The sequence below is a fragment of the Myotis yumanensis genome, unplaced genomic scaffold (genome assembly GCF_028538775.1).
Source record: "Myotis yumanensis isolate MYYU_CA2020_CCGP unplaced genomic scaffold, mMyoYum1.0.hap1 SCAF_5, whole genome shotgun sequence".
Lineage (NCBI taxonomy): Eukaryota > Metazoa > Chordata > Mammalia > Chiroptera > Vespertilionidae > Myotis > Myotis yumanensis.
In genome coordinates this window covers 3268400-3287002 of record NW_027223756.1, presented here as the reverse complement: position 1 = coordinate 3287002, position 18603 = coordinate 3268400, and the positions used below count along the sequence as shown (strand labels likewise).

General features: G+C 59.4%; 3 protein-coding genes across 5 annotated transcripts in view; 1 reads left to right on the top strand and 2 right to left on the bottom strand.

Moving 5' to 3' along the window:
• Positions 1 to 6548, top strand: part of TECPR1 (tectonin beta-propeller repeat containing 1) — a 28750-nt gene extending 22202 nt beyond the window's left edge. For both annotated transcript variants that reach the window (XM_070414349.1, XM_070414348.1), the window contains exons 16-25: positions 224 to 326; positions 861 to 957; positions 1030 to 1109; positions 1956 to 2012; positions 2486 to 2666; positions 2929 to 3064; positions 3761 to 3853; positions 4534 to 4640; positions 4779 to 4898; positions 5096 to 6548. In XM_070414349.1, coding sequence (XP_070270450.1) covers positions 224 to 326; positions 861 to 957; positions 1030 to 1109; positions 1956 to 2012; positions 2486 to 2666; positions 2929 to 3064; positions 3761 to 3853; positions 4534 to 4640; positions 4779 to 4898; positions 5096 to 5245 — 1124 coding nt within the window. In that variant the 3' untranslated portion in view covers positions 5246 to 6548. The remainder of the gene's footprint in view (positions 1 to 223; positions 327 to 860; positions 958 to 1029; positions 1110 to 1955; positions 2013 to 2485; positions 2667 to 2928; positions 3065 to 3760; positions 3854 to 4533; positions 4641 to 4778; positions 4899 to 5095) is intronic.
• Positions 6549 to 6620: 72 nt separating this feature from the next.
• BHLHA15 (basic helix-loop-helix family member a15) lies at positions 6621 to 10174 on the bottom strand. The gene is made up of 2 exons (XM_070414354.1): positions 10125 to 10174; positions 6621 to 9469 (listed from the first exon to the last, which is right to left on the bottom strand). The coding sequence occupies exon 2, from the start codon at positions 9414 to 9416 to the stop codon at positions 8853 to 8855; it is 564 nt and encodes a 187-aa protein (XP_070270455.1). The 5' UTR covers positions 9417 to 9469; positions 10125 to 10174; the 3' UTR covers positions 6621 to 8852.
• Positions 10175 to 14265: 4091 nt separating this feature from the next.
• LMTK2 (lemur tyrosine kinase 2) overlaps positions 14266 to 18603 on the bottom strand; it is a 56114-nt gene continuing 51776 nt past the window's right edge. For both annotated transcript variants that reach the window (XM_070414346.1, XM_070414347.1), the window contains exons 12-14: positions 16291 to 16423; positions 15836 to 16078; positions 14266 to 14922 (exon numbers count right to left, since the gene is read on the bottom strand). In XM_070414346.1, the coding sequence (XP_070270447.1) occupies positions 14894 to 14922; positions 15836 to 16078; positions 16291 to 16423 (405 nt within the window). In that variant the 3' untranslated portion in view covers positions 14266 to 14893. The remainder of the gene's footprint in view (positions 14923 to 15835; positions 16079 to 16290; positions 16424 to 18603) is intronic.

Sequence of the window (18603 nt, the reverse complement as noted above, 5' to 3'; positions counted from 1 at the left end):
TGGCGGGGGTGTGGATGGGTGCCTAGCGGGTTCTTCTCACCAAGGTTACGCAAACCCAGAACAATCAGAGAGACCCCGCGGGCCGGGCCCTGCCAGATAAGCTCAGCAGGCCTGTGAGCCCCTCTCGCTGACCTTCAGCCTGACCTCCTCGCCCAGTCTCTGGGGCCTTCGGGGCCCAGCGGGAAGGTGCAGCCCACGGCCTGGCAGCCTCCTCTCCCCCCAGGCCTGGCCAGCAGCACCGGTAACATCTACCCACAGTCAGATGTGAAGTGCGTCTACATCTATGAGAACCAGCGCTGGAACCCGGTCACGGGCTACACCAGCAGGTGAGCACGCAGCGTGGATGCTGCACCAGCTGCTGGGGGGCTTCCAGGTGCGACCGGCCCAGGCCACAGTCTGACAAAACGGGGCAGCCACGGCCAAGGTGGTGATGCAGCATGAGAGCTGGAGTCCGGGCCTGCCGTGGCCTCACAGAGGCTTTTCTTCTTGAGTCTTTAAATGTATAACAACTCACTTGAGAGGTACAATATACATGAAATGCACAAAACGTAAATGTACATACAATGAGCTACAGGTCGATCTGTCTGCATGTAGACGGGTTCATCCATAGATAGGGGTAGACAGAGAGGGGGGCTTCCTGCCCTCACGGTGGCCACAGCCCTCAGTGGATTGCAGGCCAGGCGCCCTCATGATGTGGGGTCACCCCAGTTGTGGTCCCAGACCTGGGGCAGTTCACCCCTTCAGAGGTGCAGTGGTCCCAGTGTGTGTCTGTCACTGGCCACTGTCTGGGTGGGACAGGCTGTTCTTGCCTCTCGAGTCACACACAGACACACACACACCCCCGCCTTGTCCTGCCACAGGGGTCTGCCCACTGACCGGTACATGTGGAGCGACGCCACGGGGCTGCAGGAGTGCACCAAGGCGGGCACGAAGCCCCCCTCCCTTCAGTGGAGCTGGGTGAGTTCCAGCAGTGGGGCGGGCAGGGGTTGGAGTGGAAGGTCGGCCTGCACTGACCCACCCCTTCCCCAGGTTTCTGACTGGTCCGTGGACTTCACCGTTCCTGGGGGTACTGACCAAGAGGGGTGGCAGTATGCCAGTGACTTCCCTTCGTAAGCATATCTCTCTCTCTCTCTGCATGGGGAGGCCTCGGGGGCTGCCCTGAGCAGCAGGACTGGGGGTGTGGCCCAGCCGGACCTCCTCCCTAGCAGCGGCCCCACCGCCCTGCCAGGCAGAGCCCTACCCTCTGCCCCCCACCCCCGAAGCACCTGGGCATCGCTGAGGAGCAGACCCTGTGTGCCTGCCTCAGCTGCCAGCAGGGTTTGGAGAGATGTGGAGGGGCCCAGATGGGCCCAGGGAGGATGCCATGGCTCCTTCGACACCTGGTTGTGTCTCTGCCCAGCAGGGTGTGGGAGGGCCAGCTGGGGGCCTGGTTCACCAGCTGAGGGGTCTAGGGAGCTTTGGGCCAGGTAGGAGGCCAAGTGTCAGAGGCGGGCAGGACAAGGAAAAGCGGCTGACACGCCTGCTGGGCTGGGGTCCCAGGCCTTCAGGGAACACAAGTCATAGGTTCAAGTGGAAGATGGAGCTGGAGAGCCCAGCCAGGGCCCGAGCCATGTGAGCCGACCAAGGAGGTGACAGGTGTCAGAGGCCTCAGGCCCTTGGCTTGACTGTTCCCAGGAGGGCTCTGGTTGGGCCTGGGGTGGCGAGGGGCAGAGTTCCCTTAGCTAGAACCCCCTGGTCAGGCAGCTGCCATGTCCTGGCCCTGGGAGACCCCAGCCAGGCAGGAGGTGTCTGAAGGAGGAGCATCGTGTCCTGTGATACCTGCTCCCTCTGAGCCCACTCCACAGCTCACAGGCTCCGAGCCCTGTACCAGTGGAGAGAGTGTGTGTGTGCATGTGTGTGCGCAGCGTCACTTTCCCCGAAGTGGTCTCGATTTCAGCTTCTTCTTCCTCTTGCAGCTCATATCACGGGTACAAAACCATGAGGGATTTTGTCAGGAGGAGGTGCTGGGCCAGGTAAAGACTGAGCACAAGGTAGCTGGGGGTGTGGCCTGGCCCCTCGTCCTGGTCCCTTCTAGGCCAGACCCCCCCCTCCTCCAACTTCAGTCCCCTGGAAGGAACAGGGAGGCCACGGGGAGGGGAAACAGAATCAAAGTAAATGTCAGCCCAGGAAGTGCCCGCGGCTCCCAACGCTCTTATTTCTGGAGAGTTTGCTTTCAAGAACAAATAAGAGAAATGTCATTGGCAGCCTCTGCTTGTAGGCAGGACAGGAGGCCTGGCTGGGGGAGGGAGCGGCCGGGGCAGGAGGGTGGGGCCACCCATCCAGGAAGGGGTGCCCACCCAGGTGCAGGGGTGGGTGGGGTGTCCTGCCCTCCCCAGGCTCCCACGGAGGCTTCCTCCTGAGCCTCCGGGTGCCCAGGGCAGGCGGCCTGAGGCTGGCAGCAGCATCTGGGTGCCCAGGTGCCCAGGGTTGTGCCCTCCACTTACAGAAAGTGCAAGCTGGTGACCAGCGGGCCCTGGCTGGAAGTGCCTCCCATCGCCCTCAGGGATGTGTCCATCATCCCCGAGAGCCCGGGCGCCGACGAGAGTGGACACAGCATCGCACTCTGGGCCGTCAGTGACAAGGGGGACGTGCTGTGCCGCCTGGGTGTGTCCGAGCTCAACCCCGCGGTGAGCACCCCAGTCCTTGCCTCTGGGGAGCACCAGCCTGCCCACCTGTGGTCACTCGTGGGGTTCTGACAGATTGTTCCAGAAATAGGACTCTTGCTGAGGAGTCGGGCTAGGTGTGGGCCTGCCCAGGGGTCGCCAGGCTCTGTGGGCAGTTGGAACCGAGGATGAGGTTGGCGTGAGGAGCCGCCAGTTCCTGGACCCGGGGCTGGGGTGGCAGAGGCTGGGCCAGGCAGCCCTCAGTGCCTCCTCACTCGGTCTCCAGGGCGCCTCCTGGCTGCACGTGGGCACCGACCAGCCCTTTGCCTCAGTCTCCATCGGGGGCTGCTGCCAGGTGTGGGCCGTGGCGAGGGACGGCTCTGCCTTCTACAGGGGCTCCGTGTCCCCCTCCAAGCCGGCTGGTGAGTGCTGCCTGCCCTGGAGGGGATAGGGCTGTCAGCGAGGCCCCTGGCTGCCCCTTCACTCAGCAAGCCTGTGGTGAAAGCAGCCTGCGGACCAGCTGCTGGGCACAGCCAGGATCCCGAGGCCACGCCCCTTCCCTGCAGCTGCTCTGCACCGTCCTGGCCTCCTGCCAGGGCAGCTGGTGGTGGGCGCTTTTGGGTGCCTTGCAGGTCCTGCCCGCCAGGGGACAAGCCTGTTGGGACGCTCCTGAAGTGGCCCCACTCGGCCCACTCCACAGTGGCCACTCCCTGGAGGGCAGCCTAAGCCGGCGTGTTCTTGACTGGATGTCTGGACAGTGTCCGGCACGGGGGAGGGTGGCACTGGAATGGACGGATGAAGAGGTGGTGGCTGGTGCGTCGTGCCCTCCACATGGGGCTGAGGGCCTTGGGTTTGCATAGCAGCTGCAGGGCTGGCTCTTGTCCACGTGCCGGGCTGGGCACCATGTGTCCCTGTGTGTGAGACCGGCCCCTCCAGCCCCACCATCTGGAACCTGCCCCGGCCTCTTTTGGGCCTTGAGAGAGACCAGGGTGTTGGAGGTCAGCAGGGCATGGCACCCACCCACCCTGGGAGCTGCAGAGGAGACCACGGGCCCCCAAGTGCCTGGGTCACAGGTTCGGTGCTTCCCAGGCGCCTCCAAGTCCGACCTCCCTTGGCAGGTGACTGCTGGTACCACATCCCATCTCCTGCCAAGCAGAGGCTGAAGCAGGTGTCTGTGGGCCAGACGTCCGTGTACGCCGTGGATGACAATGGCAAGTTGTTCCTGGTCCCCAGTGGTCACCAGGGGGGTTGGGGTTCTCTGAGCACCCCGAGGGGATGAGACCCTCACCAGCCCCCAGGTCCCTGACACAAGACCTATGTCAGCCACCAGAAGAGGCCCGAGGTCGGCCTCCACACAGGCCCCTCCCCCATGTTCCCCAGGGGGGACCCGGCCCTCCCCCCGGCGGTCAGCCCTGCCTGGGCCGAGGGCACGATGCCAGGGCCTGGGTGACGCTGCGTAGCAGGGCCTGTGACCTGCGAGCCCCGAGACAGGCCCTGGGGGAGCGGAGTGGCCACGTGGCGCTGCCTCCGGCGCCTCTGTCACCGCTCCTGTTCCTGTGGTGCCGTTGTCCCGGCTGAGCAAGGCCAGGAAGGACAGAGCCTGGCCGGGGACCCAGGCTCCAATTCCAGGCCGTCCTCTGTCTGTTTCTCATGCGTAGAAAGCAGAGGAGGGTGGCAGCCCAGCCCAGCGGCACAGTGGCACTGGGTGTGGGGCGGGCAGAGCTGGTCCTCTGGGCTTCTCTCTCGCTATGAGTCAGGGAAGCCCAGCCAGTGTGGGGACGTTGGGGGGGGGGGGGCGGGCGGGAGAGGGGGTCAGACCACTGGCATCGCAGACCCTGCCGTGGGTCCCAACGCCCTGGGCCTCACCGTGGGTCACACCTTCTCTCCCCAGGGAACCTGTGGTACCGCCAGGGGGTCACGCCCAGCTACCCGCAGGGCTCCAGCTGGGAGCACGTGTCCAACAATGTGCGCCGAGTGTCCGTGGGGCCCCTGGACCAGGTCGGGGGCTCGGGACAGGCTGATGCTCGCTCTGGGGTTGGGGACTGAGGGGCTCGGGTGCCTGCTCTGGTCTCCCTACTGCCATCCCCGCAGTGCCACCACAGCCAGGGCTGGGCCCTCAACAGGTCTGTGTTCCAGGTCTGGGTCATCGCCAACAAAGTCCAGGGCAGCCACAGCCTGAGCCAGGGAACCGTGTGTCACCGCACGGGCGTGCAGCCTCTGGAGCCCAAGGGGCAGGGCTGGGACTACGGCATCGGGGTGAGCGAGCCGGCGGGGATGGCTGCTGGGCCAGGGCTGCCTGGTCACGTACGTGCTCCCCAACGGGCTGGGGCCTGGCCTGGGGCTGGTGGGAGACCCGGGCATTCCCTCAGGAGTCCTTGGGCCCCAGCCGTCTGGAAGGAGGGCCCCTGCCCCGCGACCCCCTGCGGCCCCAGTGACGCAGCTCTCTCCTTCAGGGGGGCTGGGACCACATCTCCATCCGGGCCAATGCCACCAGGGTCCCCAGGAGCGCATCCCAGGAGACAGCTGGCGAGCAGGGCCTCCCCAGCGGGCCCTCGAGTGTGGCTGGTGCCCTGCAGGAGGCCGTGGGCCCCGTCTGCTGCTGAGGCCGCCTCCCTTGCCTGGTGGGTTCTGTCTGAAGAATCAGCGCGACCGTGAGCCTTCCCCCGGAGTGAGCCACTCTGCTGAAAGGCGGGTCCTGGCGTGGCTTGGCCTGAGGTCACAGCTCGGGCACCAGAAACAGCCCAGAATGTGAGGCCTGGTGGACGTTCCCACACTGTCCCTGTCAGCAAGGAGGGCGCTGGTGTGGAGTGGGCGCCCTCACCCGGCCTCTCCCACCCATCCATCCCCCCTCCGCCTCCCGCCTTTCCAGGGCAGGAACCTACAGCCTGGAACCTTCCAGGAAGGCTGGCCCCTGGGAAAGCCATGCCCACAAATAGCCGCCGGTGGCCCAGGGGGTCCAAACGCAGAAATAGCTGAGGGCTCAGGGCTGTGGCCCACGCTGTGGCCCACGCTGTGGTGCTGTGGTCGTTTCTCAGCACGGGACTTGGCAGATACGGTCTCATTCCAAAGGTCAAGGGCGGAGTTGGCAGGTCCGAAATAAATGCTGGAGAGGTGTCACCTTCCCCAGGTGGGCATGGGCCCCCGGGGTGGACCGAGGACCGAGGGGCCTGGGAGAAGCGGCTGGAGTGCTCAGCTGGCCCCTCCCGATGGGGCTGGGGGCTGGGGCATCTTTTACTTCTGATCATGTTGCAGGGCAGGGGCAGGATGGAGACGGAGACCCAGCCAGGCGGTAGGAGGGCACCTCCCCAGCGTCCCCCTCCTGTCCCGCAGCTTCTGGCTGCTTTTTATCCGACGACGCCCCATTGGTGAAGGCCCCGGTTTGCTTCCCACAACCAGTCCAGAGCTCGGAGTTGCTCCCACCCTCAGGTCCCATCGGTGGGTTGTCCTGACCACCACGCGCCTTCCTGAGTAGCTGCACCTGAGAGCAGTCCAGGCGCACGTGGGCCCCACCTGGCCCAGCAGAAGGACGGCTCGGACAGTGGAGCGTGACCACATAGCCCTTCCCAGGGGCTTCCCCCGCATGCTGGCAGGAGGGTGCAGTACCTCCCCGGGGACATCTGAGGGTGCCAGCAGCCTCTGCATTTGCAGGTGGGACCAGGAGGCGTGAGTCGGCCCAGGGCCCAGAGGGGCCGTGTGGGGTTGCCGGTCTCGGTCTGTTTACATCCCTTCGTCAGGGTCTGCATGGGCATTAAGGTTCATCCACAGCAGCTGCTGGTCTCACCCTGGCTGGTCTCACCCTGCCCTTCCTCTAGGGACCCTGTGTCCTCTCACTGCTGAGCACCACCTGTTTACCTGCTCAGCATCACTGAGTCCCAGATGCTTTATTCAATTAAAACTTACACCAGAGTGTGCGTGGCGAGACTCTTTTGTGGCTGCAATCATGTGTACAACGCGCAGTTCCCGTGCTGGAACGCAAACTGCTGTGAAGTCTTTTATTTTCATTTTGTGACACAACATCAATTTCATGAGTACTTTGAAGGGGCCATTAGGGAAAATAAAAACCAAATTGGGGTCATTTAAGAAACGTTTTCACCACAATTACCGCCCGGGCCGTTCCGTCCAGGGGTTTTCCCGGGCAGAGAAGTGGACGTTCTGGTTGCTCCGCCCATGGCTTTCGCCTCGGGGCTGTCTGGTCTGCAGGCAGGTCCACGGCCCAGGAGGGGGCCAGGCGCCAGGGCTCCTCCAAGGACAGGTGAGTCCCGCTGGGCTTCGGGTCCACAGTGAGGGTGGAGGGAGCAGACTCAGCAGCAGGCCTCTCACCAGACCTGTGCCCTCGCGCCCCCGTAGTTAGCATCCCCAAAGCGGAACTGAGACCTTAAAAAACCTTCGTGATGTGGCCACAGGGCATGCAAGTGCCCTCCGGCCTCTGGTGAAGGATTGGCATGTGGGCCCGGGTCGCCCTCTGGGGAACAGAGCAGGTGCAGGTGCACGTCAGGGGCCGAGAGCAGGAGCCCCCACGGCTGTCCTACAAGGCGGTGGCGCAGGCCCTCCCGCGCCCGGCACGCTCTCCCGGACAGAGGGGATTGCTGGGTGCCTTCCTTGTGCTTCCGGCTCAGTTTGTCAGTTCGCCCAGCAAGTTCAGGGGCGGACGGAGCCCTGCTCTGGCCTTGGCTCAGCCAGGACAAGAGCCACAGGTTTGCGGCCTCACCTGTTGTGTTCAGCCAGCAGGCCGTCAGCAGGGTCGCACGGACCCCATCGGTCCCGAGCTCGGAGTTGCTCCCCACCTCAGGTCCCATTGGCGGGTTGTCCTGACCGCCCCTCACCTTCCCCAGCAGCCACGCCTGAGGGCAGTCCAGGTGCACCTGGGCCCTCACCTGACCGGCGCTGACGGCTCCCAGGGCCACCTTCCAGAGGGGCCTGCACTGGGGCCTAGGGAGGGCCCGGCCAGTGTCTGACTGGGAAGTGGCCACTGGCTGTTCCGAGGGGTGCCACCCTCTGTCCTTGGTGCTGCCAGGGCTGACACACAGCCCAGGGGTGCATGAAATGGCTGGGCCTGGACCACCGGGCTTGACAGTGAGGGCACGCATCAGGAACAGGTCCTGGGCTGTACAGCCCACTCCCCACCCAGCCATCCGCCATCTGCAATGCCCAGGAGGGCCGGCAGGGGACTGGGCCCCACGTGCCAGGCCAACTCTACCCTCACCCCAGCCCCTGTCACTGTGGTTCCGGCCTGAGGCTGCCAAGGGCCCTGCCCCCTCCCCATGTTGGCTGTGGGCTGGAGGACAAAGTCGCCAAGCCTGCTGAAGCCAGCGGGGCAGGAACACAGAAGGAAGCTTGGCCCAAGGCTGCGGAGAGCTGCCAAGATGCCAGTCCTGTCTTTGCAGAGCAGCACCGGGTGGGGGAGGGAGCTCCTGCCACCCAGGCTCTCCCAAGGGCACCCCACAGGGCCCCCAACCCCAACCAGGACCCAACATCCTAAAGTCCTAACAGACCACACAGTCAGCGACGACTATGACAACGAGCAGCAAACCTGGGTGGGCCCCGGGGGAGGCGTGGGGACACAACCTCCCCAAAGGGCCAGGGCTGAGAGGCCCAGCCTCCCAGTGGAGCAGAGCCCAGTGGCCTCTCTCCCGTCCTGCCCCAGCCCCTCAGCACCAGGCCACAGACCCTCTGACCCGCTCAGCCCCTCCGCAGTCAGGAGCCCCCAGCACAAGAGGAGGCAGGAAGAGATCCCAGCCCCTCGGGACGTCCCCCCTGAAGGTCCCTTTCCAGTTCCTTTGAGGTCGTCTGATGAGGGAGTCTGTCTAACACAGATGCTGAACTCGCTCCAACCATCTTGGCTCAGCCACACTTCCCCAAGTGGCCCTGAGCTTTACTTGCTTTGTGCCTCAGTTTACCCCGAATGAGGAGGCTCTGATGCAGGTTGGAGGCGGTCCCTTCCTGGGCCTGGGCTGCAGGAGTGACTGGGGGAACTTACCCAGGACGCCTTTCCCGGGGACCTCCCTTGCTTCAGGAGGGAGCCAGCAGAGACGAGAATCTACCTACAAAGGCCTGTCAACTCCTGTCTAGTCAATGGAAAGACAGGTCCGGGGCCCACGTGCTCCATCCGGAAAGGCAGCGGAGTGTTCAGGGAAGATGAAGCCGCGGGGGCCACGTCCACGTGGGGATGTCGCCACCAGCCTGGGGCTCGTGGCGGGCCCAGGGCGGGTGCTAGGAGCCCTCCCGGAAGCTGTGGATCTGTGTGGAGTACTTGTGCAGGTGGCCCTCGGGCTGGGCCTCCGGGGCCCCCAGGGCGCCCCCGGCCGCCTGCTGCTGCTGGTAGTGCTGGTAGAGCTTAGGGCCAGGTCCCTCCAGGCCCGGGAGGCGACCGCTGGACATGGTCAGGATGGTGGCCGTCAGCGACTTGATGTAGTTCTTGGCCAGCGTGAGGGTCTCGATCTTGGAGAGTTTCTTGTCGGCGCGCACGTGCGGGATGACCTCGCGCAGCGCCTGGAAGGCGTTGTTCAGCGTGTGCATGCGCTGCCGCTCGCGCTCGTTGCTCTCCAGCCGCCGCTGGACGCTGCTCTCCCGCCGGCCAGCCTGGCCCGAGAGCCCCGGCCGCCGGCGCCCGCCCTCCGCCCGCACCCCCTGCGCCCGCGCGGTCCTGCTCCGCAGACCCTTGGCCAGTGGAGCCCCGGAGCCTGGCTGGGGCCTGTCGGGGGTCTGCTCCCCTGGGGTGGCCTCTGTGTTCTGCGGAGGCACCCGGCGCCTGGGGGGCCGGTTCTTGGTCTTCATGGCTCCAGACTGGTTGTCCCAGGGGGTGGTGGCTCTGAGGGGGGCCCTTGGAGCTGAAATCCAGAACACAGGCCACCCCGTGGTCACTCGGTGGGCCAGTGGACACTTGAACAGCCAGCGGACACTCAGGGCAGCTGCCCACAGCAGCCTCCTCGCTGCCCAGTGGCCGCTGACCGCTTGGTGCACAGTGACCCCAGGCTGCTTCTCATTGACACACGGAGCCCCAAGCTGGCCCCACACACCCCCATGTTCCTGTTTGATCTCATGGTGACCCCTCAAACCTTTCCCGGACCTGGCGGCCCCCTCTCCCCCTGAGTGAGGCGTCCGGAGCCCCGGACTTTTCTCTGGCTGCTGCTTCTCACGGCCCCCAAGTGCCTCCTGGGTTTAGGAGTCAGGCCACTGAGCGCTGTAACCCCTTCCCAGCTCCGAGGTGCCCTGACCGACTGGCCCCGATTGAGGCCACCGCATCGACTGCACTGCCCGGCTGCATGTCACACGCAGGGACAGCACTGGGCCAGCTGCGGTAGACATGGGTGAGCAGAGGTCCACGGTGGCCAGCGCCTGCAGCAGCCCCCTGGCTAAGCCGTGGAGAGGCCTAGTCAGGGCTCTGGGCCCAGACCACCCACCCAGGTTCCTCTCCAGACCTCACCGGCCCTGACCTGGGTCCTCTCCCCGCGGCTCCCCCACCGCCGACCCCTACCCCGTTACCTGGGGATCAGCGACCGCACGCACCAGGGCTGTCCACGGGGGACAAGGACACGTCGCTTTAGCCGCCCCAGGCGGGGCCGCGGCCACATGTAAATGACCCCGCGGGGCGGGGCCGGGGCGGGGCCGGTGTCCGCGGAGGCGGCGCGGGGCGCGCACCTGGGGACCCAGCCCGGGTCGCGCCCCCACCCCAGCTGCGGAGCCCAGGCCGCGGCTGGGGAGACTGAGGCCTCCCGGCGAGCCCAGCGGCGCGGAGAGGAAGCCGGCGCTGCACTGGCGGCCGCACCTGACCGTGGGGTTAAGGCTCGGAACGCGGAGCCCGTCTGGAGAATGCGCGGAGGAGCGTGTTTAATAATGCGTATCCTAAACGGGAAGCGGCCACGTCCTCCAGGAGCGGGAGCCCAAGTTCCGGCGAACCCGGCAGCGCCCGCCCGGGGGCTCTGGGACACCCCCTCCCCCACCCCTCCCCGCCGCCCCGGTCCGGGTGCCAGGGGAGGCGCCCCGCCCGCGGAGCACCTGGGCGCCGCCTGCGCGCACGTCGCCGGGAAATAACTGGTCGCCGGTGTGAGGTTTCCGGGGAGCAGGCAGGCAGCTCGGGCACAAACCGGGCTCTGCACCCACGTGCTTTACCCAGTCGCACTGTTCACAGGCGCGTGGAAAGCGTCTGGCTCGGGTCCTTGGGGGCTGACAGGACGCGCCCCGAGTGCAGCGAGACCATGGCCGGTGCCGCAGGAGCCTGTGCCCCACCCCCGCAGGGTCAGGGTCAGCGCTGTCTCTCGCTGCCTGTCTTGGGCATCTCTGAAGCGGGGGTCACGGGTCCCCATCTCCTCCCTGAGGGTCACATGGGAGTTCTTATAACCCGAGCTGGAGCCAGGTGTGGTCAGTCTTGGTAAGAGCCTGTCAGGTGCCCTTGGCCGCTGGGACCAGGAGCGCAAGGCCCGCGATGGGGATGAGGGCCACTCAGGGCGCGGAAAGGCTGGTTTCTAGCGGATTCGCCTCTTGGTTTGCTCACTGGGTGCTGGACCTCAGGAACTAAAACGCTTCTGAAACCATCAAAGGCTTCGGATTACAGCCACGCGTTAAGGCAGCACAAATGCGCGTGAAAGCTCAGTTTCCCAGTCACCACGGTCTGTTCTCTGGGGCGCGTGGGATTCAGGTCTGTCTCGGAAAAGGGCATCTGGAGACCAGGGCAGTGCCAGCGACCCACCCAGGGCCTCCGTGTTAAAATTACAGAATAAACACAGCAAGAGTTTATAAATATATAACTATATTTATTTTGAATATTAAATAGTTTTTAAATTACAAGCAATTTATTGAATCACACTATGCATCAATATACAGTAAAAATCTTACAATTTAAAAATGTACACAATTTAAACTGAAAGTTCATTAACTTACATTGCCGTGAATATAACTCTTACGATTGTGTTAAAGTTCAACAGGGAAACCGCACAGGTGTGACTGCCCCTGGGGTCCTTCTCTGAGACCTACTAGACATGTCCAGCCATTCCAGTAACGGCTAGTGGCAGTTCAATACTGTCAACACATCTTTGAGGATTTATTCATACATTAAAGAGAACTTTCCTTTTAACAGTCAAAACTTGAGCCAACCCCATCACAACCTAGGAAGATTGTGTTTGAGATTCAGGTCTTAAGGAACTACAGCATTCTTACTCTAAGGCTACTTCTCAGAAGGCGCGTGTCTTGCAGCCCCTGACCCGGGTTCGGGTTCGCTTCTGGGATTCTCAGATGACCAGCTGAGTCAAGTCAAGCCGGGAGCTGCACCCTCACACCTGGGCCCTCAGGGCAAACATGCGGCAAGTTAGGTCATTAACCCTACACACACCCTATGGACATAATACCAAGAGGCTTTTAAAGGTGTTTCATGGCAGCAAGACATACAAAGACTTGTCTTAGATAAACCCATTTCCATAGAAACAGTCACCTGTACGTTTAAAAATGAACAGGTTTTCAATTCAGCGTTGCTGAGCTGGTTCACCCTTAAGATGAATGGCTTCTTCCCAGACCACAGTCCAAGTTTCAGAAGGATTTGGGAGCACTTTTCTACATTCTTTTTGACTTACAACAGTCAATGATAACACAAGTTAACACCTAGCTAGGAAGGAAATGAAGGTTAGATTATTTGTACCATGGGATTAAACTCCACCTGATCAATTGAAACCTGATCAATTCCAAGGGAGGCCAGGAAATGTTGTGAGGCAGGTATTTCAAACCCCACCCGTATTCCCTAGAGAATCACTGATTTATTTCACTGCATAACTTACTAGAGCAAGTACTGCTTGAAAACCCACTACTTTTATACAACTGAGTAAAAAAAAAACAAAGCACACGCTGGCATTTCAAAAATGGGCTGAAAATTTTAGTGTACACGATTTATTTCCTGTGTATTGCTTGAGATTTCAAAAGAACATGTTCACGCACGTGTTCATTATAAATATAAAATATTCCCCACCATGCAACCCCACAGTAAGATCTACTCCAACCCCTCCCCCCCCAACTCAATGTATAAAATGCCTTTTTGGCAATTATGAGAGTGACACAGACTTAAAATAAATAAAAATGAGAATTATGTTTTTAAAATCTCCTTGATCATAGTGAAAAATGGTCAACCCAAAACACCAGATTTAGCCTGGGCTGACTGTATAAGACTATATATTCTATAGATCGGCTTGATTTTAGTCATTAAGTCTGAACCCCTTAAACCTATACTTTGAAAAATCTAGTATAATGGCCTTATTTCTCTCTAAACCAAGCTGGTAGTTAGATGTAAAAATTCAGAAAGCTCAGGAAGTCTCCATAAGTAAGAAACTCAGAGTTTGGCAACTTTGGCAAAATCACCTTCTAATGACCTGTTAACTTTCAAAGTGCACACCACAGGGTCCAGCTCCCAGCAGCGCCCCCCCCTCCCCGCCCCGTGGTGCTCCATGCTCACAGCAAGTGGGGGGGAAGGGCTCTTCTCCACCTGAAGTCTCTCGCTCTGGAACGTTATTGCTAGTATAACAAGTTAGTGGAGTGAACCAGAATTGGTAATAAGGATCAGCATTTACTACGGACACTCTAGCCAGTGTACACGTTTGCATCTCGCCCTGGGACGGCGTTCCTGTGACTTACACCCCGGGGCCCCCTGGGCCTGGAGTCAGCCTAGGGCCCGGCTGGAGTGGGAAAGCACCTCAGCACCGAGAACACTGGGGAAGGGCAGCCTGTGGGGCCTGCAGACCTGGCTTCAGGACGGACACGCCGAGCCCCCGGGAACTCCCCGAGGTCAGAGCAGGACTCAGAACTGCAGGAGGAGGCCACCAACACTATGAGGTTGCACTTTTCCAAGCAGCAAGGGGAGAACTCGGTGCTTAACGCAGACAGGAGGGTCAGTGCAGTGCGCCCCGGGGTGGCGTCTGGGTGAGCGGCCAGGCAGGGCTGCCCCGCTTCCGACCAGGAGGACATGCTGGCTGCGGAGGCTCCGCCGCTGTCCCTCGTCCCCCCTTCCTCAGTTGCGGGATGGGATGCAGGGCACCTCTTCGGCTGCAGACACCAGCCACCTGGCCGTGACAGGCCTCGGAGGGGTTCTAGGGGAAAGTTCCGCTCTGGGGGTATTAAGAGCTCAACACCAGAGGCTGAGCTTTTACAAACAGAATCAAACCCTCATGTTGCCAGAGGCCTGGGGGAGCAGCCCCTCCCTCCGAGTTCCCACCTTCCTGCGGAAGGAGCTCCAAGGACACGGAAGCCACAGCAGCCTGCGCTTCTGAAAGCCAAGCAGGTGTCCAGTGATGGCAGCTTGGAGGGAAGTGCCTCTGGGGGAAGGGCCCGGGGACCGCACAGTCTAACCAGCACTCAGTGCTGGGGCGCACCACCTGTTGGTGTTTACCCAAAGGGTTTAGAAATCGGGGTGGGGAATCACACAGAGGCTGCAAGGCCCTCAGCTCCTCAGAGAAGCCTCCTCCGCTACAGGGAAACCACCGCGTCGAGAAGAGACAACCGGGGTTCCAGCCCATCGACCGAAGAGCAGTCTCTCTGGGCTCATCCAAACCTTTCCTATGAGGCTCGAAGCACTAGTGTTCGGAATCAGTTATCGTTTACGAAAGAGGACCATCTGTACAACTCCAGCAACTCTAAGGACTGCACACACTCCAAATATTTCAGCTTTACAAGTACCATGCAGAGCAAATAAACTATAAAACAACCAAAAAATCAAACTAGTGGGCAGCACCAGCTTGACCTGCCTTATTTTCCTTGAATAACTTAAGATTCTGTACAATATCAGGGACTCTTAGAACATGTACCCACAGTGCAATTACAGAAGCAATTAGTGATTTCTTACAAATAATAAATATGGCTCACGGTGCCCAGTCCCACCACGCGTCCTCTGGGCCCGTGCGCAGATGGATGCACGGGTGTGGACAGAGAACCCCGCGTGGAAACCAGAAACAGCCGGGAGCCCACAGTTCTCCACGCACCTGAGCAGTGCCAGCCCTCCCCAAGGAAGACCAGAGCCCGAGTGTCTTCAGTGGTGAGAGCGGCTGCAGGCGCGCAGCTGCCAGGGCAGCAAACCACGCGAGACAGGACCCCGGCTCCCTAGACGGGCTTCCTGCCGTGGGTACTGGGCTCAGGGCCCAGTGCTGGCTCCCTCTCCGCCTCTGAGTCTTTTTCCCTGTCCCGCCTCAGCAGATGTCGCGTGGATGGCGTTGTTCAGTGGGCAGCACAGGCCCGCCGCCGCGGGGAAGCAGCCTGGAACCTGAGAGTGCATCGCCATCCACCTAATCTTTTTCTCCATCTTCACTGCTTCCTGTTTAGGAGAGAGCAAGCAGAGCGGGGTTAAAGTGATTGTCCCAGATAAAACAGTCGGGGTAGCATCTGAGCTGCACGGCAGAAAAAGGAACTGAAGCTGCGAGTGCAGACGCCCAGCACCTGCCAAGCCCCAGGTGTTCTTCCCAGGGCAGCGAGCACATCTGCTCAGCTCCCACGCTGGGTCAATGTCGAGGCTGAGGGCGCAGGAGAAAGCGGCTCTGGCCGGCACACATCTGCCCCTCTGACAAGGCGGTAGGCCATGCCCATTATCTAATCGGCACAATTAAGCGCAGCACAAACACAAACAAAAGCTCTTTATGTTTCCTAGTTATTATTTGATCTGCAAACTTCAAATAAAAAAATGTACCTCTTAACGTTTATCTTCCAATCTAGCCATGGGGAAGAAAGGGTCCATATGTGCAGATAATACGACTTCAGACGTGCCCGCCCGTGATTCCCACCCAGGCCTCTGGTATCGCACGAGGACCAAGACTTAATGGCAAAATCAACATTCCTGGGAAAAACCAGGGTGAATTTGGGCTCAATCCCAAACCTGGGGCCAAGTGTTCTCAGGAGCATAGCCTTCTGAAGAGCTGCTTCTAGGGGAGGAGGACCTGGAGACAGGGGTGGGGTAGCCAGGAGCAAAAGCAGAAAAAGGGAGGAGAGATGGCCCTCACACGGGGGCAAGTCGCACTTCTGCCCAGGCCAGCCAGCCCAGCAGGGGCAGCGAGGGGACGCCTGCAAGGAGTACTGGGCCCCTGGAGTAACAGGGTCTGGAAGGTGGGATGTGGCCCCGCAAGCGGCATAGAGAACTGTCCATACCCTACCCCGCCAGGCAAGCAGCAGGCTAACATGCATTCAAGAACAGGGGGATGGGTCTCCCAGGACGGCCTGGGCCAGCACCCCCTCACCTCCTGGCTCAATATCCGAGTCGGTAAGGTGTGTGAGAGAAAAGCTGGCGATGCTGGCGGGAGAGATGGAGAACCGGGAGTACGGCGCCGTCTGGGGCCAGCTCTGCTCCGCGCTCCGGGGCGGTGGCGGTGGAGAAAAGTACTTAGAAGTCTGCAGAGATGGCTTGGAACTAAGAAGGTTACTCGTTGTCTTTGACATAAAGGAGTCTGGGGAGAAGTCGTCATCCCATTCAAAGCCTCCACCTACAAGGCAAAATGAGACATCATTCTCCTGTGATCGGCTGATGACAAAGAACAGAGCAAACACACAAGTGCACCCTGCAGCTCAGCAAACACGCGCGGCCAACAGATGGTGCGCCGGGTCCCGTAAAGCAACAGTGAAGTCATCTTCAAATGTTTACGTTCACAACGCACTCTTTTTAGTTGATTTTAAACCCATCTGTGAAGTGAAATACCTTCTTCATCGGTGGAACTTTCGGAATTTATGCCCCTGCTCAGGTAGGGGGAACCCGAGGACGGTGCTGGGCTGCTCCGCTCAGGGCCACGTGCTTCTGCCCCGCAGTGTCCCAGCTCTTTGGTTGGGGTCTCCTGAAAAGACAAGCAAAAGCCCGTCAGGAAGCGCCTGCCCCGGGAGCCGCAGGTGCACGCATCACAGGCCGCCGTGCGTCTGACCGACCGGCTGTGAAATGTTCATCTTAAAGGAGGTGGTTTCTGGTCCTGGGAGGTGGAATAGGAACACACAGCCCTGTCTCTCCCACTGAACGCAGCTCCAAAGCCCGGGCAGAATGCACGAAGCAGCTACGTGGGGCCTCTGAGAAGTAAGCAGTCGCAGGCCGGTGGGGAAGAAGGCCAGAATTCAAAGATAGCAAACAGCAGTGAATTTCACCCCCGCCCCTGCCCCCAACCACAGCTCCTGGCCTGGACTCCTGAGCCTGTCCTGTGCACGTGCCCTTCTCTGGCCAGACTGGCTCCTGGAGCGGCAGTCCCCCGACCGCTCCATCTCAAAGCTGTAGTGTGCAGTGTGCCGTTTCAGGCCAGATCTGCCATGTGCACTTGGAAGCAAGCGAGAGCTCAGAAACAGCTTGATGGGGCTGCTTTTCTGGGCGCCTCAAAAATCTCTGTGGGGTCTCTGGTATTCCTGGCTGGGGCTCTGGCCCCCACTGCACTGCACACTTCATGCAGCTCCATAGGGGAGCTCAGGGGTTCTCCTCGCTCTTGGGATCACAGGCCCTCTGGGTGGAAAGGGCATTTGCCCCCTCACGACCACCGGAGCCAGGCACCCCTACTGCTGCCACCCTGGGATGGAATGGGGCTGGGACCGAGAAAGGGAATAAAAAGGGACTTCTTCTCCCCTTTCTGGCAGCAGAATACCCCCTCCTGCTGCTTTCAGAACCAGAACCAAAGGGCTCTTGAGCTCTCTCTGTTCACTCCAGGGCCCGCTTTGCATTTCGGGGTGTGCTGAGTTCAAATAGCACAGCAAACACCTTAAAGAGAGAACCCCCACCCACGAAGGCTTAAAAATTAACATGTGTATAAATAATCTAAGAATCAAAGAGGAAGCCGTGAGGAAAATTAGAAAGTATTTTGAACGGAATAAAAATACAACATTAAAATTTGTGGGATGCAGCTAACACATAGAGGGATGTTTATAACATGAAATGCTCATATTAGGAAGAAAGGTCTTACATGCTAAGTGTCTTCCTTAAGAGTCTAGAAAAAGAAAAGCAAAATAAACCTAAAGCAACTGGAAGGAAATAAATGACACAGCAGAAATCAATAAAATTGAAAAGAAAATAAGAAAAAAACACTCTATGAAATCAAAAGCAGTTCTTCAAAAAGATCAATAAATCTACACAATCTCTTTCAAAAAGAGAAATACTGCCCACCTTCCTTTATGAGACCAGTGACATCTCCTCGTGAGGGTAATCAAAACAAGCCACAGCAGAACACCCTGCACACACTGAAAACCAGCGGATGGAGAGGCACAGAGGTCATGATCCGGGCTCAACACAGTAAAGAGGTCAATTCTCCTCCAGCGGAGCTTTAGGTTTCATGCAATTCCCATCAAAATCCAAGTATGATTTCTGTTTGTAGCTATAGACAAGCTGATTCTAAAATCTATAAGGTAAATTACAGGAACTACAGAAGCCAAAGCAATTTTAAAAAAGAGGAAAAATGATAGAGGAATCACACCCCTGATTTTAAGACTTAATCACAAGAGTGAGGTATTGGCAAAGAGGTAAATACACAAGTCAGTGGAACAGAACAAAAAGTTCAGAAATAGACCCATAGAGAGATGGTCATTTAATTTTTTTTTTTTAAATATTTTATTGATTTTTTACAGAGAGGAAGGGAGAGAGGTAGAGAGTTAGAAACATCGATGAGAGAGAAACATCGACCAGCTGCCTCCTGCACATCTCCCACTGGGGATGTGCCCGCAACCCAGGTACATGCCCTTGACCGGAATCGAACCTGGGACCTTTCAGTCCGCAGGCCAACGCTCTATCCACTGAGCCAAACCGGTTTCGGCTGGTCATTTAATTTTTGACGAAAGTGCAAAGGCTGTTCAATGGACAGTGAGCAGTCTTCTCAACAGACAGCACTGGAACAGCTGCACACACATCCCAACATAAAACAATGAACCCCAACCTAAACCTTACACAGAAATCAACTCAAAACGTGTAACAGATCTAAACATAGAACTTAGAGAAAATATTCATGATCTAGGGGTTGGTGAAGGGTGCTTAGACATAACAAAAGTATGAGCC